This window comes from Scylla paramamosain, chromosome 28, assembly GCF_035594125.1.
Source record: "Scylla paramamosain isolate STU-SP2022 chromosome 28, ASM3559412v1, whole genome shotgun sequence".
Taxonomy (NCBI): Eukaryota; Metazoa; Arthropoda; class Malacostraca; order Decapoda; family Portunidae; genus Scylla; species Scylla paramamosain.
In genome coordinates, this window is record NC_087178.1 from 857,501 (window position 1) to 875,000 (window position 17,500).

Here is a 17,500-nt window from a genome sequence, read left to right on the forward strand (position 1 = left end):
AGAATTTGGTGAGTGGCGCCTGGAGGGTGAGCGGCGCGGCGAGGTGACTCAGGAGGGTCACGGCCGTGCAGGTGGGTCGTCTGGAGGGCGTGAGTATTCCAGGTAACATCAGTGGCCGTGAATGTGGAGAGATTAAGTGGTGATAGCGGTGGATGGCATGCGTGCAGCAGCCCAGCCAAGTATATATGAGGCGGAGTGGCTGCGGAGCATTCACACCCCCAAGGGCGCGGGTCTCGACAGGCTGGCAAGACGCTCCCTCCCTCCCGCCCCGCGCGCCGCCCCGTCACCGCTCCGGCCTGATGACATGCCAGTAGCGTGAGGACAAGTCTCGGCCTACAGTTGGTGTCCACGTTTCGCTCGCTTAGACGCACTGTCTCTCCCGGTGGCGTGAAGGTGCTTATTGTCGTCCTCAGGATATAAGTCTGGTTCCCGTTTAGGTCACTTAAAGCCACACGAAACAACGCACTCAGGCATCTCTTAGACCTCCGTGACTGCCCACCACTACCTTCTCACAGTTCTCTTGGCCAAACCACAAGTACCATACACCAAGTAGAGTCTGGAAAAGTAACAAGTCAGTGCTTCTGGTCTGTAGCTTCAAGAGGAGCCGTAGCTCGGGTGACCTGTGCTGAGCTGACCCCTTGTCCCTCCCTCGCCCGCCTCACGCTCATCACATTTACTCCTTCTTCTAATCCTCACACGGATAATCAAGTACAGCGTTACCTCCCCTCCCACTCACTCCCCTCCCGCTCAGTCCCCTCCCGCTCATTCCCTCTCCTTCCCTACTGCTCCTACACCCCACCCTCTCCCCTCCCTACCCCTCAGTGCCGTGAACTGAGCCAACAGGACAGGCCTCCAGTGAGCCATCGCAAGCACTGCCCGGAGGAGCCTAAGTTGGCCCCGCTAGGCACCGAGGACCCGACACGCGGCAGCAGCATGAAGGGCCTCCTCCCCCTCACCAAGTGTGTGCTGCTCGCCCTCACGCTGCTCGTCCCCGCCACACACGGTGAGTACTGTAGCGCTGCCAGTACCGCTGCTGCTGCTGCTGCTGCTGCTGCTGCTGATAATACTACTACCGCCACTACTACTACTACTACTACTACTACTACTATCACCACCATTACTCCTACTACTACTACTACTCCTACTACTACTACTACCACTACTACTACTACAACAAATACTATTACTACTACTACTACTACTACAAATACTATTACTACTGCTACTACTGCTACTACTACTACTACTACTACTACTACTACACACACACACACACACACACACACACACACACACACACACACACACACACAACAAACAAAACCACACACACACACACACACACACACACACACACACCGTACCTCATTCCGCTATTATATACATGAACATACATGCGTGTCCCGTCAAACCAATAAACACACACACACACACACACACACACACACACACACACACACACACACACACACACACACACACACCTGTCAGTATACACGTCCACCTTTCATCACCACCACCACCACTCCATCACGCCGCCCACGCCTCTTCTCACAGCACGCCCTCTCACACTCTCCCCACACCTTGCCCACGACCCACACTTCCTCAACAATGAGACACACAGGTAAACTTCTTCCCCCACCCCGTCAGGTGCGGCAGACAGGTGCTGGTCGCGGCTTGATATTAGATAAGTTTTGTCACTCACTAAGGTATTGGCCAAGTCTTCCCCGTGAAATGGCACACGAGTCATTCAATACACTTATAACTCTTTGTCTTCTCTACCTATGCGTATGTATAATGTGTACGTGCGAGTGTGTGTGTGTGTGTGTGTGTCATTATTATTATCATCGAGTATTCATTCATTCCACGTATAATTTAGTTTTCTGTACGGATGCGTGTGTGTATAGATATATGGATACGTGTATGCGCAGGCTCTTTTATGTATTGTATGGTACGAAGGAGTCTATGGTGCAAATCATTATCGTCATTGTTATTATCAGTCTTCATGAGTATTCATTCACTGCACGTATAACCCTTTCTTGTATATGTATGTCTGTGTGTATATACGTATATGTGTGTGTGTGTATCATTATTATCAACCTTTATGAGTCCTCTACGGCACAAAATCTTTCCAACGATCATCTCTACTCATCCAACATTCATTCATTACACATGTTACTGTCTTTACACCTCGAAAGTTTATTTGGTATTGTCTCAGTGTAGAGAAACCAAAGGGGTGTAGCATTTTTTAGGGATAAACTGAATTATTACACTAATGAGTAAAAAATGATTTTCATAAGTTTTAAGTGTATATCATTGTTTATGAGTCAACTATAGCACAAAATCTTTCCATCAATCATCTCCACTCGTCCCCATCCCTTGTCCTATTCAGTCTATTCCAGGCCACCTCAGTACAGTCTATCTCATCTCTCTGTGTAGTTCTCTGTCTGGTCTGCCTCACTTCACTATTCCCAGGGTTGTCAGTCCGTGTTCTAATTGTTCATCTATTTTTCTCTTCGGTGACTGACGTGTCCTGTTTATTTCCGTGTCTTGTTTAGATTGTAGGTGAAATGTCTTCAACTTTGGGCTCCTTAAATGCGCGGTTTCACACACACACACACACACACACACACACACACACACACACACACACACATCTTCTATCTCACTTCTGCTTTTGATGATTATGACTATGATGCTGAAGTGTGTGTGTGTGTGGTGTGTGTGGTGTGTGTGTGTGATCCATGGCGTTTACTTTTCACCTCTCCTACTTGCGTCAAACATTGTCCTCTTCACACAGTCAAGTTCCTGAGTTTCCCTAAAAATTCCAAGTTTCCTGTGTTGGAGCTGATGGCATGCATGGCTTGGAAACACCTATTTTTAGAGATAATAAGAGACAGCTATTTATAACACTACATTTACTTGTTTACCGAAAGCACTCTGTTCTAGTGGTATCCTTCTTTTTATCTCTCTGTCTCTCTCCCTTGCCTGTGATCTGAACTTGTACAAAATTTCTGATCCGAAGGCATATATTGGCGGACACTTTCAATTACTTTCAATTACTTCAATCCTCGACTTTAATCTCGTGGTCTGATGTGTAATTACTAAACCTCACCTTTGTCTTCTCCGCACATGCATCTTGGGGCCTGTAATAATAGGTGATATTTTTATGAAAACGTATCTTTTCTGTGCGGAGGTTCTTCTCTTTTTTATTATTTTACCGAGACACGTGATAGCGCAGCGACGTGTTTACATTTCTTCCGCTCTGAAAAATGTCGGCAAATTCACGTTCCGCTGTTAGGGAGTGGTGAGGGCGGAGCGGCGGAGCGGCGGCTTGACTCATTATTACTCCTATTATCATTACAAGTCTGCCGTGTTATTCTTACGTCTGAAAGCCCCGGACAGGGAAATAATGGCGGCGGAGAGAGAGAGAGAGAGAGAGAGAGAGAGAGAGAGAGAGAGAGAGAGAGAGAGAGAGAGAGAGAGAGAGAATAGGCGATAAGATAACAATGATAATGACAATATTACTACTACTACTGATAATAATAATAATAATAATAATAATAATAATAATAATAATAATAATAATAATAATAACAATAATAATAGTAATAATGATAACAACAGCAACAACAACAACAACGACGACGGCAATAACATCAACAACAACGAAAATAGTGACAATAACAACAAACAATAAACAATAAACTATAAACGATATGTGTGTATGTATCTATGAGTGTGTGCATGTATGTATGTATGTATGTATGTATGTATGTATGTATGTATGTTGGTTCATGTTTATAAGTGTGAGTAATGGTGTATGTAGTATGTGTGTGTGTGTGTGTGTGTGTGTGTGTGTGTGTGTGTGTGTGTGTGTGTGTGTGTGCGTAGCTACCCCTGCGTCACATGTTTCATATCGCCATAATTAACAATGATAAGAAATGGTTTCGCGGAAGTGGTTAAATATACTGCCTGTTTTCCTGTGCACCTTTGCCTTTATCAGCGGCTGGATTAACTTTGTGGCTTTTTTGTTGAGGGAAAGTCTCTCCTCTCTTTGTCGCTTGGAGTCCGTCCCTGCAAGGATTAGCGCGTCTTAGGCAACACTCGGGCGGCGCGGTGCTGTTGCTGTCCCATCGGGATGTGTTTGGTATTGTCTCAGGATACAGAAGCCACTGGAGTGTACTATTTCAACCCTTTCAGTGGAATATGAAATAATTAACAGCACCAGAAGTAATGTATGAAATCATTATAAGCATCTACAAGAAAGAAGGGGCTTAAGAAGAATAGATTTTGCAATTTGTAGTTAAATGATTGGAGGTGGTTGTAGATGTACCAAATAGCAGTGAAAGGAATAATGTGTATATTCTCTTGGCTAGCATGGGCGGCACGGTGCTAAGGCTGCCCTGGAGGTGTGCTTAGTATTGTCTCAGGGTAGAGAAACCACTGGGGTGCAATATTTTTAGGGATAAAGTGAATTATTACATCAGCGAGTAAAAGGTGCATTTGATAAATTTTACCTATACCAGATATCAGTTTCAGACATCTTAAGTATTTTCACGTCACGGAAATATCTTACACTATACCAGTAAATAAAAGGTGTATTTCATAGTTTTACCTGTAATATACTTATTCCCGACACCTCAAGTATTTTCAAGTCACGGATGTATTCTATCAGTGAGTAAAAAGCCGTATGTCATAATTTTTACCCATAACATATACTTATTTTCAACACCTTCATTGTCTTCAAATCACGCAAATATTCTACATCAGTGAGCAAAAATGTGTATTTTCACCACCACACTGATGACAACCCTGCGCAGCGATGAAAGACAATGAACAAAGAGAGAGAGAGAGAGAGAGAGAGAGAGAGAGAGAGAGAGAGAGAGAGAGAGAGAGAGAGAGAGACAGAGAGAGACACACACACACACACACACATGAAAACAAAAAGTGTGTGCTTGTTTGTCCGGACTCGGGTTCCTTGCGTATCAAATTTCCACTATTTCCAGGATTCATCTGATCCAGGCGGGAAATTAGTACTGTTCCGCGAAGCTCAGGATGGAGACTCTCTTAGAATGATTGATGACGCGCTCAATGCTTCTTTGGCAGGCCAGTAAAAGGATGCCCGCTGGCGTTACAAAGACATAATTCTACTAATTGCTGCGTGTGGGACTGAGGAATTAAGGGAGAGAGAGAGAGAGAGAGAGAGAGAGAGAGAGAGAGAGAGAGAGAGAGAGAGAGAGAGAGAGAGAGAGAGAGAGAGAGAGAGAGAGAGAGAGAGAGAGAGAGAGAGAGAATCTTGCTAATATGTAATTCGAAGGTTCTTTTGTTTATAATATGCTATCTGCCTGTCAAGCATTCCACTACTTGCTTTATTAACATTCAAAGCATTGTAAGAGCACAAGTATTTGCATGGACACAGAAAAAAACGATAGTATAGGAAGTAAATGCAATCTTTCTAACCTACAGAACTCAGAACTACATATTTTTAGAAACTGTAGTGGGGGGAAGTATGTAAAAACAGTACTGGATGAGTGTGAGAATATTCTGTGCAGCGGTGAAGGTTACCTCGATTTCTCCCTATAAACTTATCCTTTCGGCTCCCACAATATAAGCCATTTTCCCTCAGTGTTGTATCCTCTGATGTATGAATGTATAAGTAGGTTTTGTTTTGTTAGCGTACTGCCAGTAGCCAAGGGAACTTAAGACTTGGAAGTGAAAGGTGTAGGTTACTCGATTTCTCTTCGGTTCCCACATCAAGAGCCGTTTTCCCTCAGTGTTAGTCTCTGATGCATAAACTCATAAATAGTCAGGTTTTGTTGTACTCTCAGTAGCTCAGGGGACTTAAGACTTGGAAGTGAGAGGTGAAGGTTACTCGATTTCGGACTACAAACTGTATCCTATCGATTCCCGCACTAAGACCCTGCTCTATGTGATCCCGTTGTTGCGGTGAATTAATCCCACCCACTCGTTCATTCATGCTACGACGGGAACGAACAGACGTTTCTTTATACCTCAAATCCGGTATGAAGAGTGATTTTACCACAGCGCCCTCTATCAGCCACGCACGTATTCCTATTCCTCAAACCCCTTCCAGGAATAGGAGTTTTGTGACGCAAAACAACGCCGGGGGTAAAGGGAGAGATAAAGGGAGAGCTGACCTACATTTCATATCGCTAGTCAAGGGAACAACCAGTGACCAGATTGAATTCTCCTTATTATTATTATTATTATTATTATTATTATTATTATTATTATCAGTAGTAGTAGTAGTAGTAGTAGTAGTCGTATCATTATCATTATTATTATTTTTATTATTATTAGCGTTGTTACATATATCTTTCTTCTTTTAATAGTCTAATCATACCACTGGGACGTACAAACATTTACGCACGTAAGGGAAGCTGTATTATACTTTATACAGGGAGTGCCACGAGTAAGCCTGCACATAGCAATCCCTGTATGATGCATATTTCCATGTATTATCCATAAATTTGTCTCATCGTTTAAATCTACCACTCTGAGAATCCATTTACTACATTTTTTTTTTAAGCTTCACACCACTTGTCCAATACTGAGATTGTAATTTTAAATACCTACATCTTTTCTCTACCACCTTTAGCAGACTGAAAGTTATTGGATTTTTAAGACCGTTTCCGTGATTCCAGCGACAATTCGACAACTCTACACCATCGATAGAAAAGACACACATCAGAGTCCGACCAACCATCGCTGTGGCCCTTTGAAAAACACCCGTAATGAGACCACGAAGCGTTTCAAAATGCGTACGAGCCGTGATTACTAACCCTAACGATTCCCTTTTGTTATCACCCTTATGCCAGTTACGGAATCTGGCATCAGTAATCTTTATCTGCAATAAGACTTTCCGCATAGGTACGTTGTGTTATCAGCAGTGTGTCTATATTTAGCGTCGCCTCAACCTCCCCTTCCCTCCTTCCCTCCTTCCACCTCCAGTTCCCCCTTCCCCTCCAGTAACCCCCACCATCAGCTGGTATACGCTTTTGGTACTCTGCTGCCTGCGTACCTTTTGTTCACACACACACACACACACACACACACACACACACACACACACACACACACACACACACCGTAACAAAAGACAGCGAGATAAAGACCATCAGAAATAGTGTTTCAAATAAAGAAATAGACTAGTGGAACACATTACGAGTATTTGAGAATATAGATATAAATATAAAGAAAAAATGTGAATTGACGGAATTAAAAAAGACGGGGTATCAGAAAATGAATAAATACAAACGCGCACACACACACACACACACACACACACACACACACACACACAGTACGCAGCTCTCAAGGATATTTTTTGTTCCTACGGATGCAGAACTCTTGTTAAGCTATTATTAGATGAGGAAGACATCCTTGCGATTCACAACTTCCATTACGTATACTCTACTGAAAGATGTGAAGAGACGCCGAAATGTTTAAGAATACGGCGGTCTGTGAATGTCGCTTCAAAGGCAACACACGTCTGAAAAATGTGTTACTTTTCTGTTTTACTTGGTTTGTAAGTGTTTTGGTGCGTCTTACTGGAGAGAGAGAGAGAGAGAGAGAGAGAGAGAGAGAGAGAGAGAGAGAGGAGAGAGAGGAGAGAGAGATTCCTGAGGTGACTTTACGCCAACATCCTCAACTTGTGCGAATCTCATCTTTTTATTTTTTATTTATTTATTTATTTATTTTTACTTTAAAGAGCACACACACACACACACACACACACACACACACACACACACACAAACACGGGAGTAGAAAATAAAACTCCAGCTTTTCTAACGGATATACAAAATGGTAGCATGATTAACAAGATAAACACTACATTTACCATTATCGTCATTCTTTCTTTTCTTTTAATTTCGTTATCTTTTCTTTTACCAATAAAATAGAAAATAAAACTCCGGCTTTTCTAACGGATATACAAAGTAGTAGTAGTAGTAGTAGTAGTAGTAGTAGTAGTAGTAGTAGTAGTAGCAGCAACAACATAACATTACCATTATTATCATCGTCACTCCGCCTTTTTCTTTCCTCCTCGTATCTTCTTTTACCAGGAAAGCAGAAAATAAAAAAAAACGAGCTTGTTCTAACGCGTATACAAAGCGAGACACCCTCCCTGCGCCTCGTCAGTCTGAACTAATCCCGGAGACGCGAGAAAGACACACGTAAGCGGCCCGACCCATGCTAATGCCACGGTAATCACGAGGCAGTACCTTTCTGGAGAGGCAAGGAATGTAATTATTGTATTCAACGTAAAATAATTCATTCCTCGCGCCGTCTGTGTGAGTATTCCATTCCTATATGACTCATTCTCCCCCACCTTCCTCTCTCTCTCTCTCTCTCTCTCTCTCTCTCTCTCTCTCTCTCTCTCTCTCTCTCTCTCTCCCTGTAATAATATTTGTATCCTGATGTAAGAGGAAATTCGTGATGAGAAAGGTTAAAAAAAAAGGTACATATTTTGCCTACAATAAATTAAAACCGTGAAATGTGTCCCATGAGAAAAGTGTAAATTCTCCCTCCATATGTACAAAAGGCGAACTGCAATATCCCCGTGTTATTCTTAGCAGCACAAGCCTCCATCCAGCCATCCAGTCCTCCAGCCCACCCACCCTCACTAAACCTAACACCACAACCAACAACAGCGGCAGTAAAGCGAACAAGAGCGCCTGTAGTAATGAACACAGAGCCACACAGAGCCACAAAGAGGCAAGAGATCACCTACAGCTCTAAAGTTTCCTAACACTGAAGCGTGACAAAGCCCTTAAGCCCTGGAGATTCCGTGTGGTAACTTCTGCCCCTCGCCGTCACCGCCACCACCACCGCCGCCACCTCCCACGCAAGCTGTTGACTAGAGGACCATATTCTGAAACACTTTTGCGCCGCACATCCATTACCTTCAAAAGGCTCTAATCTAGTTGAAGTTATACGGGTTTTCAAGGATATTTCTTTTTTTATGGTTGTAGTGGAAGATTAAAAATATTTCTATATTAATAACAGGAAAAACACTCTTAAGGACCCGGCTAATCATCTCTGTGGCCTTTGAAAACAGTCATGATTAAGCTGCATGGGTTTTTAAGGAAGTGTTTTTTATGGTTGTTGTGAAAGATAAACAAGATTTCTACATTCTTCACAGGAGAAACACTCTTGACAGATGAGATGACGTGAGGTAATGTGAGGTTAGGTTAGGTAAACTTGGGTTAGGTTAGATGTACGGTGAGGCGTGGTGAGGTAAGAGGGAGGTGAGGTGAAGTTGTATTAGGTAGTTAGTTAAGTATGGTAAGGTGAAGTAAGGAAGAGGTGAGATGAACTTACATTAGGTTAGGTTAGGTTATGTTAGGTTAGGTTAGGTGTTGTAACGTGAGGCAAGGTGAGGTAAGGAGAGGGGAGGTGAACTTACATTAGGTAGGTTAGGTATGGTAGGTGAGATAAAGGGGGAGGTGAGGAGAACTTACATTAGGTAGGTTAAGTTAGATATGGTAGGTGAGATAAGGGAGAGGTGAGGTGAACTTACATTAGGTAGGTTAGGTTAGGTATGGTAGGATGAGATAAAGGGGAGGTGAGGAGAACTTACATTAGGTAGGTTAGGTTAGGTATGGTAGGTGAGATAAGGGAGAGGTGAGGTGAACTTACATTAGGTTAGTTTTGTCATTACCTTTACTGATGGATTTCATATTCTAATTAATTGCATGATTAGTTGGCCATTAGTGCTTGTATTCTCTCTCTCTCTCTCTCTCTCTCTCTCTCTCTCTCTCTCTCTCTCTCTCTCTCTCTCTCTCTCTCTCTCTCTCTCTCTCTCTCTCTCTCTCTCTCTCTCTCAAACTGCAATTAATCACAGGCACCAGGTAATCGGAGGGAATCTGTTACCTGCCGCAAAAATACCTTGTTTAATAGGACATCGTTCGGGCAGATTTTAGTTATTTTATTGAGTCCTTCTGTCTGCTTGTCTGTTTGTCTGTATGTCTGTTTGTACCTTGTTTTATGTGTGTGTGTGTGTGTGTGTGTGTGGGTGTGTGTCAGGGTCTGTATCGGGATCTCTCTCTCTCTCTCTCTCTCTCTCTCTCTCTCTCTCTCTCTCTCTCTCTCTCTCTCTCTCTCTCTCTCTCTCTCTCTCTCTCTCAGCATTCATCATTCACACACTTAAGTCCACGCCCACGCTTCCTCCTTTACACTAGCACACTAACGCCCTCTACTAACGGAGCCCTGACAAAACCCACACCCTGACACACACACACACACACACACACACACACACACACACACACACACACGTCCCCACCCCTACGCAATCCTCCCATGACTTCCCTTCACACCCTGCACATGTCAGTTCGCTAGTGGTACTTCAGGGGTCAGTGGTGGATGCGCTGCGGCTCCTGACGGGGGAAAGGAAGCAAGAGAGAGAAGGCAAGGTGGGTGGGTATCAACTTTTCACCAGCAATCACGCGTAAGCAAGTTTAAATTAACCCTGGGTAATTGTGGGTTATTAGTGATGTTTTTTTTTTCTTGTCAGACGGCATAATGTGAAGAGTGAGGGTAAAGTTCTGTACAGCGAAGTGCGGGAGGGAGGCAGTGGTGATTTTGCAAGAAATTACAAACAGCGGTGGTTCTAAATAGGCTGTTAGGTTAGGTTTTTCCATTATACTCGTTGATTTGGCAAATTACGAAGGATTGTGGGCTGCAGTCCTAAACATGCTGATCGGTTTCACTTTTCTATTTGCTAACATGAAGTAAAGGAATTCAAAGGATAGTACAGCAGAAGGCGGCGGTGAGTCTACAGAAGGTTACCAAGGGACTATAAACAATGGTGGCTCTAAACAGGCTGGTTGATTCCGCTATTCTTGCTGGCATGAGGGAAAATGTTGTAACCTAAGAATCACCAAGAAGAAATTAAACACGTAAGGAGGGAGGGAGGGAATATGAGGGAAGACTGAAGAAATGAAGAAGCATCACAAAAGGGCAGCACAGTAGAAGGCAGAAGTGATTTTACAAAGGATAACGAATTCCGCACCATGAATTGGAAAACATCGACAAGAAACAGAATGATTATCTCTTTGACCTTTGAAAATTATTCTAATGAAAGAACAACAATGTACTGTAACTGCTTCTTTCAGTGGTACATAACTATTTATTTTTTTTTTATGTAGGAAGGATACTGGCCAAGGGCAACAAAAATCTAATAAAAAAAATGCCCACTGAAATGCTAACTAACGGCCACACATGCAAAAATTAAAACGATACAGAGAAGATTACGTAACGAAAACAACGTAATGTAATTGGTTCAGTGGCACATGACCAGCAGTACTTTAACTAGCGGTGCATATGCTGAAAATGAAACGATGCAGAGGTTACATGACAAAGCGCTGCGGAATAAGAATCTCCATAGAGTTGGTCCTAGTTTCTTAGCAAGGCAGTAGTCGGACTCACACCCCAGCTCCTCTCAGCGTTACAATACTTCAGCGGTACATAACTAGCGGTACATATGTGAAAAAAAACGGAAAGGCGCAGAGATGACGCAACAGAGGGCTTCGGAATACGAGATTGTGAGCAGTACGGCTGAATTGTCTACTTTTTTTTTTTTTTAACGAGGCAGTAGTCAGACTCAGGACCATATTCTCAAACACTTCTGCGCCGCACCTCCACTATATTCAAAAGGCTCTAGTCTAATGAACGCTACACAGGTTTTTAAGGCTGTTTTTACAATTCTAGTGACATATTAACAAGATTTCTATATTATGAAAAGGAGAAACAGTCTTGAGAACCAGGCTAATCATCTCTGTGACTTTTGAAAACAGTCCTGGTGAGAGAACGAAGCTTGTCAGAATACGGGTCTGACATCCCAACCCCTCTCAGTCCCCAGTCAGAGTGCATAAGTACGTAACCTCGTCACAAGGGACGCAGATTATCGAACAAAGCGCTTCGGAACACAAAATTATGAGCGGTTCTATAAAATTATCTTGAGTTTCTTAGCAAGGCAGCTGTCACACTCATTCCAGCACCTCTCAGCGGTACAGTACCTCAGCGACACATGACTAGAGGTACACATGCTAAAGAAATAAAATGATATGGAGACATTTACGTTGAAAAAGCGCCTGGGAATACGAGTTGGCCGGGCGTGCAGTAAATGATCTTGAATTTCTTAGTAAGCCAGCAGTCAGATCTTCAGCACCTCTCAGTCCCCAGAAAGTGAGTGTATGTAGTTCTATGTACGTACCCAACCACAATGGACGCCACACAAGTCACGCCCCCGCACCACTGACCCCTGACCTATACCTTGAGTCACAGTGATGGTGCCGTGCCTCCTGTAAGTGTCAGGGCCCGTAGCGATCAGCAAGTTGTCACGGGGCAAGAATAGTGGTGACTGAGGAGGAGGAGGAGGAGGAGGAGGAGGAGGAGGAGGAGGAGTGAATAGTAGAGATTGATACAGTATGCCAAAACTACAGAGACATACCTTTCCTTTCTTATTCTCTACCCTCTCTCTCTCTCTCTCTCTCTCTCTCTCTCTCTCTCTCTCTCTCTCTCTCTCTAAGTCTTCCACTCCGCCGCGCACACAAACCGCAACAAAGAAATCCGGGACCGGTAATCGAGTCACAACAATTCGATCAGAGATTCAAAGTAGGTACGAAAGTAGGGTGGAGGGTATGGGAAGGGGAGAGTAGGGGGGAAGGTAGGAGAGTAGAGGGTGGTGGTAAGGGGCACGGGGGAAAGTAAAGGGTAGTGGATATGGGGAGTAGAGGGTAGGGGGAGATAAGCTGGTGGAAGGTTGAATGAATGTATGGAATGACAGGGTAGGAGCCTTGAATGAATGGTGTAGGGAGTGACAGGAAAAGGACAGGTGTGTGTGTGTGTGTGTGTGTGTGTGTGTGTGTGTGTGTGTGTGTGTGTGTGTGTGTGTGTGTGTGTTAAAGGGTCGTCTGATCTTCACATGCAAATTTTTTTTTTATCTATTTTTATTTTTGCTAGAATCTGGAATGTTTTTCACGACCTTGTTTATTTGCTTGTTCGTGTGCTTGTTTGCTTGTCTACAATGGAATGTGTCTGCGCGGGAAGTCATAGTAGTAGTAGTAGTAGTAGTAGTAGTAGTAGTAGTAGCACTCTAACTTGAGAATATGGATATCGTTTTCTCTCACCATAAATAGCATCAAGGCATTCCTCCAACTCCTCCTCCTCCTCCTCTTCCTCCTCCTCCTCCTCCTCCTCCTCCTCCTCCTCCTGCTCTCCATAGCCTCATCTCCCGGCCAGAATAACTGATCGAGGAAACTTGGTGTGGGGTGGTGGGGACGTTTCGGAGGAGGAGGAGGAGGAGGAGGAGGAGGAGGAGGAGGAGGAGGTAAGGGTATCAATACACACTCGGAGGAGGTGATAGGGAGGAGTTGAGAGAGGCGGCGGAAGAGACAGGGAGAGGAGGAGGAGGAGGAGGAGGAGGAGGAGGAGGAGGAGGAGGAGTTGACAAGGAGTGGAGGGAAGGAGATGGAGAAGGAAAGTGTTGATACTCGTCTGAGAAGTGGAGCTGGATGGAAGAGAAGAGCGAGAAGGAATAGAGAGAGAGTGAGAGGAGGAGAGAGGAGACTGGCAGGGAAGAGGTGGATCAACTTGACTTTACAGACTTGACAGCTCGATATAGCGAGGCTTAGATGTCCGACTTGCCCTAATTATACCCTGCTAGACACGGGGGGGTTGGGGCGGCGTGAGCAGCTGGACTGGAGAAGGCGGTGGCGTGGGTGGGTGGACGGGGGGTGAGGGTGGGCGGTCACGGTACTGGCCAGCGCGATTTGGAAATATAGTTGTGGCGAGTTTGGTCCGAAAAAGTCCCCGGTTAATGAAGGTTTCGGTTTGCAGCGGTGATGGCTTGATATCAGAGCCGGGCCAGGGATGAAATGTACAGCCGTGATTTCTTTAGTGCAAAATGAGGGCAGTGGTTATGATGGTTCGGTGAGGAGGCCATTTGGTGTGAAGGTGTGAAGGTGCGGGTTAATAGTTGTTAGCTGCAATTCTTCCTCGCGGTATAGGTTAATAAAGTTTTTGGTAAGCGTGGCCCGGGGGTGGTGGGTGTCAGGAAGGTGTGATGTAGTGCAGTGATGGTCTGTCTGCATTAGTTTCATTATCTAACTTCTTTAAATATGTCAACTGGCACTTTGAATCTCTTTATGTTCTTGTACCTTGATCACACGGTGTCAAGTACAGGTCCCTCTTCTTGCCAGTACTTTAATTATGTCAACTGGCCCTTTGCAGTTTCCGTATTTTCTCATGTACCTTGATTTCCTAACGGTGCTTAAAATGTGTCAACTGTCCTTTTGCAATTTCCTTATGCTCTTATGTACATTGATTTCCTGACGGCTTGGAGCTGTGGGAACCTCACTGTCAGAGCTACGGGTCCCTCTCCTCGCCAGTGTTCTCGTCCCGTCCTTCACAATCTTCAGGTGAAAGCATAACACCAAGATCAGTAATTAAATAGAGAAGGACGCCATCTTCATCCCTTTTCCTTCTCCCGCGTCACAAAACTCCGCGTCACTTAACTTGTCTTCTGTATGGCAGCGCGACACCTGACGCCCTCACACTCATTCCACGCTTCACTGTACTTTTCTGTCGCTCACCTGCTGTTTTCAACTCTCAACACGTGGAGCAGAGAGACAGCTTTTCTTTTCATCTTAAATTTTCAGAGGGTAAGACAGGAATTCGTCTATTTTAAGCCACGACAGAAGGTTTCTGGGGGTGAATTGTCCCAGTGGCTGCGGTGACATGCTGAGCGGTGATTACCTTGGTGATTACGACCATAAATTGTCCATCCCGAGTGGCTGCCAGCCTCCCCTGCTGATCAGTACCTGTCGCCGCGGGTGAATGAGTGAGTCAGCTGAGTGAGTGTGCGGAGGGAGGGAGGGAAGGGGAGAGGGGGAGGAGAGGTGTGACGGAAATAGCTGGAGAGAGAGAGAGAGAGAGAGAGAGAGAGAGAGAGAGAGAGAGAGAGAGAGAGAGAGAGAGAGAGAGAGAGAGAGAGAGAGAGAGAGAGAGAGAGAGAGAGAGAGAGAGAGAGAGAGAGAGAGAGAGAGAGAGAGAGAGACGTACAGACAAACAGAAAGGTAGACAGACAGACAGAAAGAGACGCAAACACACACACACACACACAAAATCACACACACACACACACACACACACACACACACACAAAAAAAAAAAAAAAGGCAAAGCAGAGAGAAGATAAAATTCATACAAACAGCCAGGCAGAAAGACAAACATACAAACATACTTACACACATACATACAGACAGACAGACAGACAGGCGGGGCGGACAGTACATAGAGGGCGAAGGTACAAAAAGTGCCAGCAAGAACAGGGAACAGATAAAAATAAAAAAAATAAATAAATAAAAATGAAAAAATAAATAAATAAACAATAAAAATAAATAAACAAAAAATACTAAAAACTGAACGGTATCGAAAACAATTTAATGCAAATGAAGAGAAAAATAAAGGGCGGTGCTCAGGTGACGTGCAGGTCCCCTTTCACTTCTCCTCAGCTGTACCCCTTCACCCCTTCCTCCACCTCACTCGTGGCCCTTCATCCCTTCCTGTAATTCCTTTATTCTTTACTTCTTCTCACCTGTAGCCGTTCATTCCTTCATCCCATCCCTTCCTCCCCTCACCTGTACCCCTTCATTCCCCTCACCTGAACCCTTTCACGTCTTCGCTCCTTCCTCAACTGTAACTCTATCCCTTCACGTAACCGAACAACAACAGACCTTTTGACCCTTACAGGCTGTCTGGAAACCATTAGCTAGCTATAGGGAGGAAAGAAGGAGCAGTAAAGCTGGGGGAAGAGGAGGAGGAGGAGGAGGAATACAAAGGAATACAAAGGAAAGCCAAACAGCAACAGACCTTTTGGTCCTTGCAAGGCTGTTTGGTAATTACTTCTAACTAGTTACAGGGAAGAGAGACAGGACAGCACAGCAGAAGGCTCCTCCCCACCCACCACTCGCTCCAGCTTGCGCTGGTACGGAAATAGTTGGGAAAAGTACCAAGCAGTATGGAAAAACTGACATGGAATTTTTATAGGAAAGGATGAAAGGAAATTCTACTATTCACCCTACGGTCAGATCTATACGCCTATCTGAAAATGAATGCAATTTATAATAAAATTGGTGTCTGTAAAATAAAAGAGTTTATTAGTGGATTTAGTAATTATTCGGACAAGAAGAGAGTTTGTTGGGGATTAGTTTTTAAATATTTGTCTATTTTATTTCTTTAATGATTCAATAGAATTGCTGTTTACGATTTCTGCAGGAAGTTTATTCCATATATTTACTGTGCGATTAAAGAAAAAAATGCTGGGCCTCGAGGGATTTAAAACGTTTAGGTATAATCTTGAATACATTATTTCTTGTTAGGTTAGAATGATCAATGGTGAAATATTTATTTGCATCAAAGTTACTATATCCTTTAAAAATTTTGAACACTTCAATTAGGTCTCCTCTTTGTTAAACTAAATAGGTTTAATTCTTCCAGTCGTTCCTCATACGGCTTATTACGCAATCTTGGAATCATCTTAGTGACTCTGCGCTGTATCTTTTCTAGTTTTTCAATGTCTTTTTTGTAATATGACCAGAACTGTATACAGTATTCTTGATGAGGGCACACCAGTGAGTTATATAAGGCAAGTATAACCTTTTCTGATTTAAAATTCGAAAGTTCTTCCAATGAACCCTACTAATTTATTTGCCGTCTTTACTGTTTCTGTGCAGTGTTGACTCGGCTTTAGGTCTTCTGACACAACGACACCAAGATCTTTTTCTTTTTCAGCGCTTGACAGTGGCATGTTGTTCATTACATATCTCGCTTGAACACGGTTGCTTTACACTTTTCTACATTGAATCTCATCTGCCATTTTTCTGCCCAGCTTGTCAGTTTATTGTGATCACACTGCAGCTCCTACCGTTGTGACACAGACGTTACTTGACTTATTATTTTGGTGTCGTCTGCAAATTTAGTTATTTTGCAATTGATCCCTTCATCAATATCATTAATGTATATTATAAAATGTACTGGTCCTAATACAGACCCTTGAGGAGGAGGAGGAGGAGGAGGAGAAGGGGGAGGAGGAGGAGGAGGAGGAGGAGGAGGAGGAGGAGGAGGAGGAGGAGGAGGAGGAGGTGTAGGACAGGTGAGGGCGTGGGTTGGCAGGTAACAGTTAAACAGGTCAATCGACTTGTCAATACTTGGAATGGTAGGTGAAGACCCTTACTACAGACCATCATCAACTCTCCTGTTCCTCCTCCTCCTCCTCCTCCTCCTCCTCCTCCTCCTCCTCCTCCTCCTCCTCCTCCTCCTCATCCTCCAATACCTCCCTCGCAGGCCTTCCATTCCTCCACCACCTCCTCCTCCTTCTTCACAATAGTCACCATCGCCAATATTACCTCCTTCTCCTTTTCCTTCATCATCTTCATCTTCAACACCTCTTCTTCCTACACTATCATCA

At 44.0% G+C, this 17,500-nt stretch overlaps 1 protein-coding gene across 2 annotated transcripts in view; it reads left to right on the forward strand.

Annotated features, from left to right (window-relative positions):
• The window catches only part of LOC135115116 (uncharacterized), a 48,313-nt gene that overhangs the window by 131 nt on the left and 30,682 nt on the right, over positions 1 to 17,500 (forward strand). For both annotated transcript variants that reach the window (XM_064031618.1, XM_064031617.1), the window contains exons 1-2: positions 1 to 393; positions 823 to 1,003. The exon at positions 1 to 393 is cut by the window's left edge. In XM_064031618.1, coding sequence (XP_063887688.1) covers positions 934 to 1,003 — 70 coding nt within the window. In that variant the 5' untranslated portion in view covers positions 1 to 393; positions 823 to 933. The remainder of the gene's footprint in view (positions 394 to 822; positions 1,004 to 17,500) is intronic.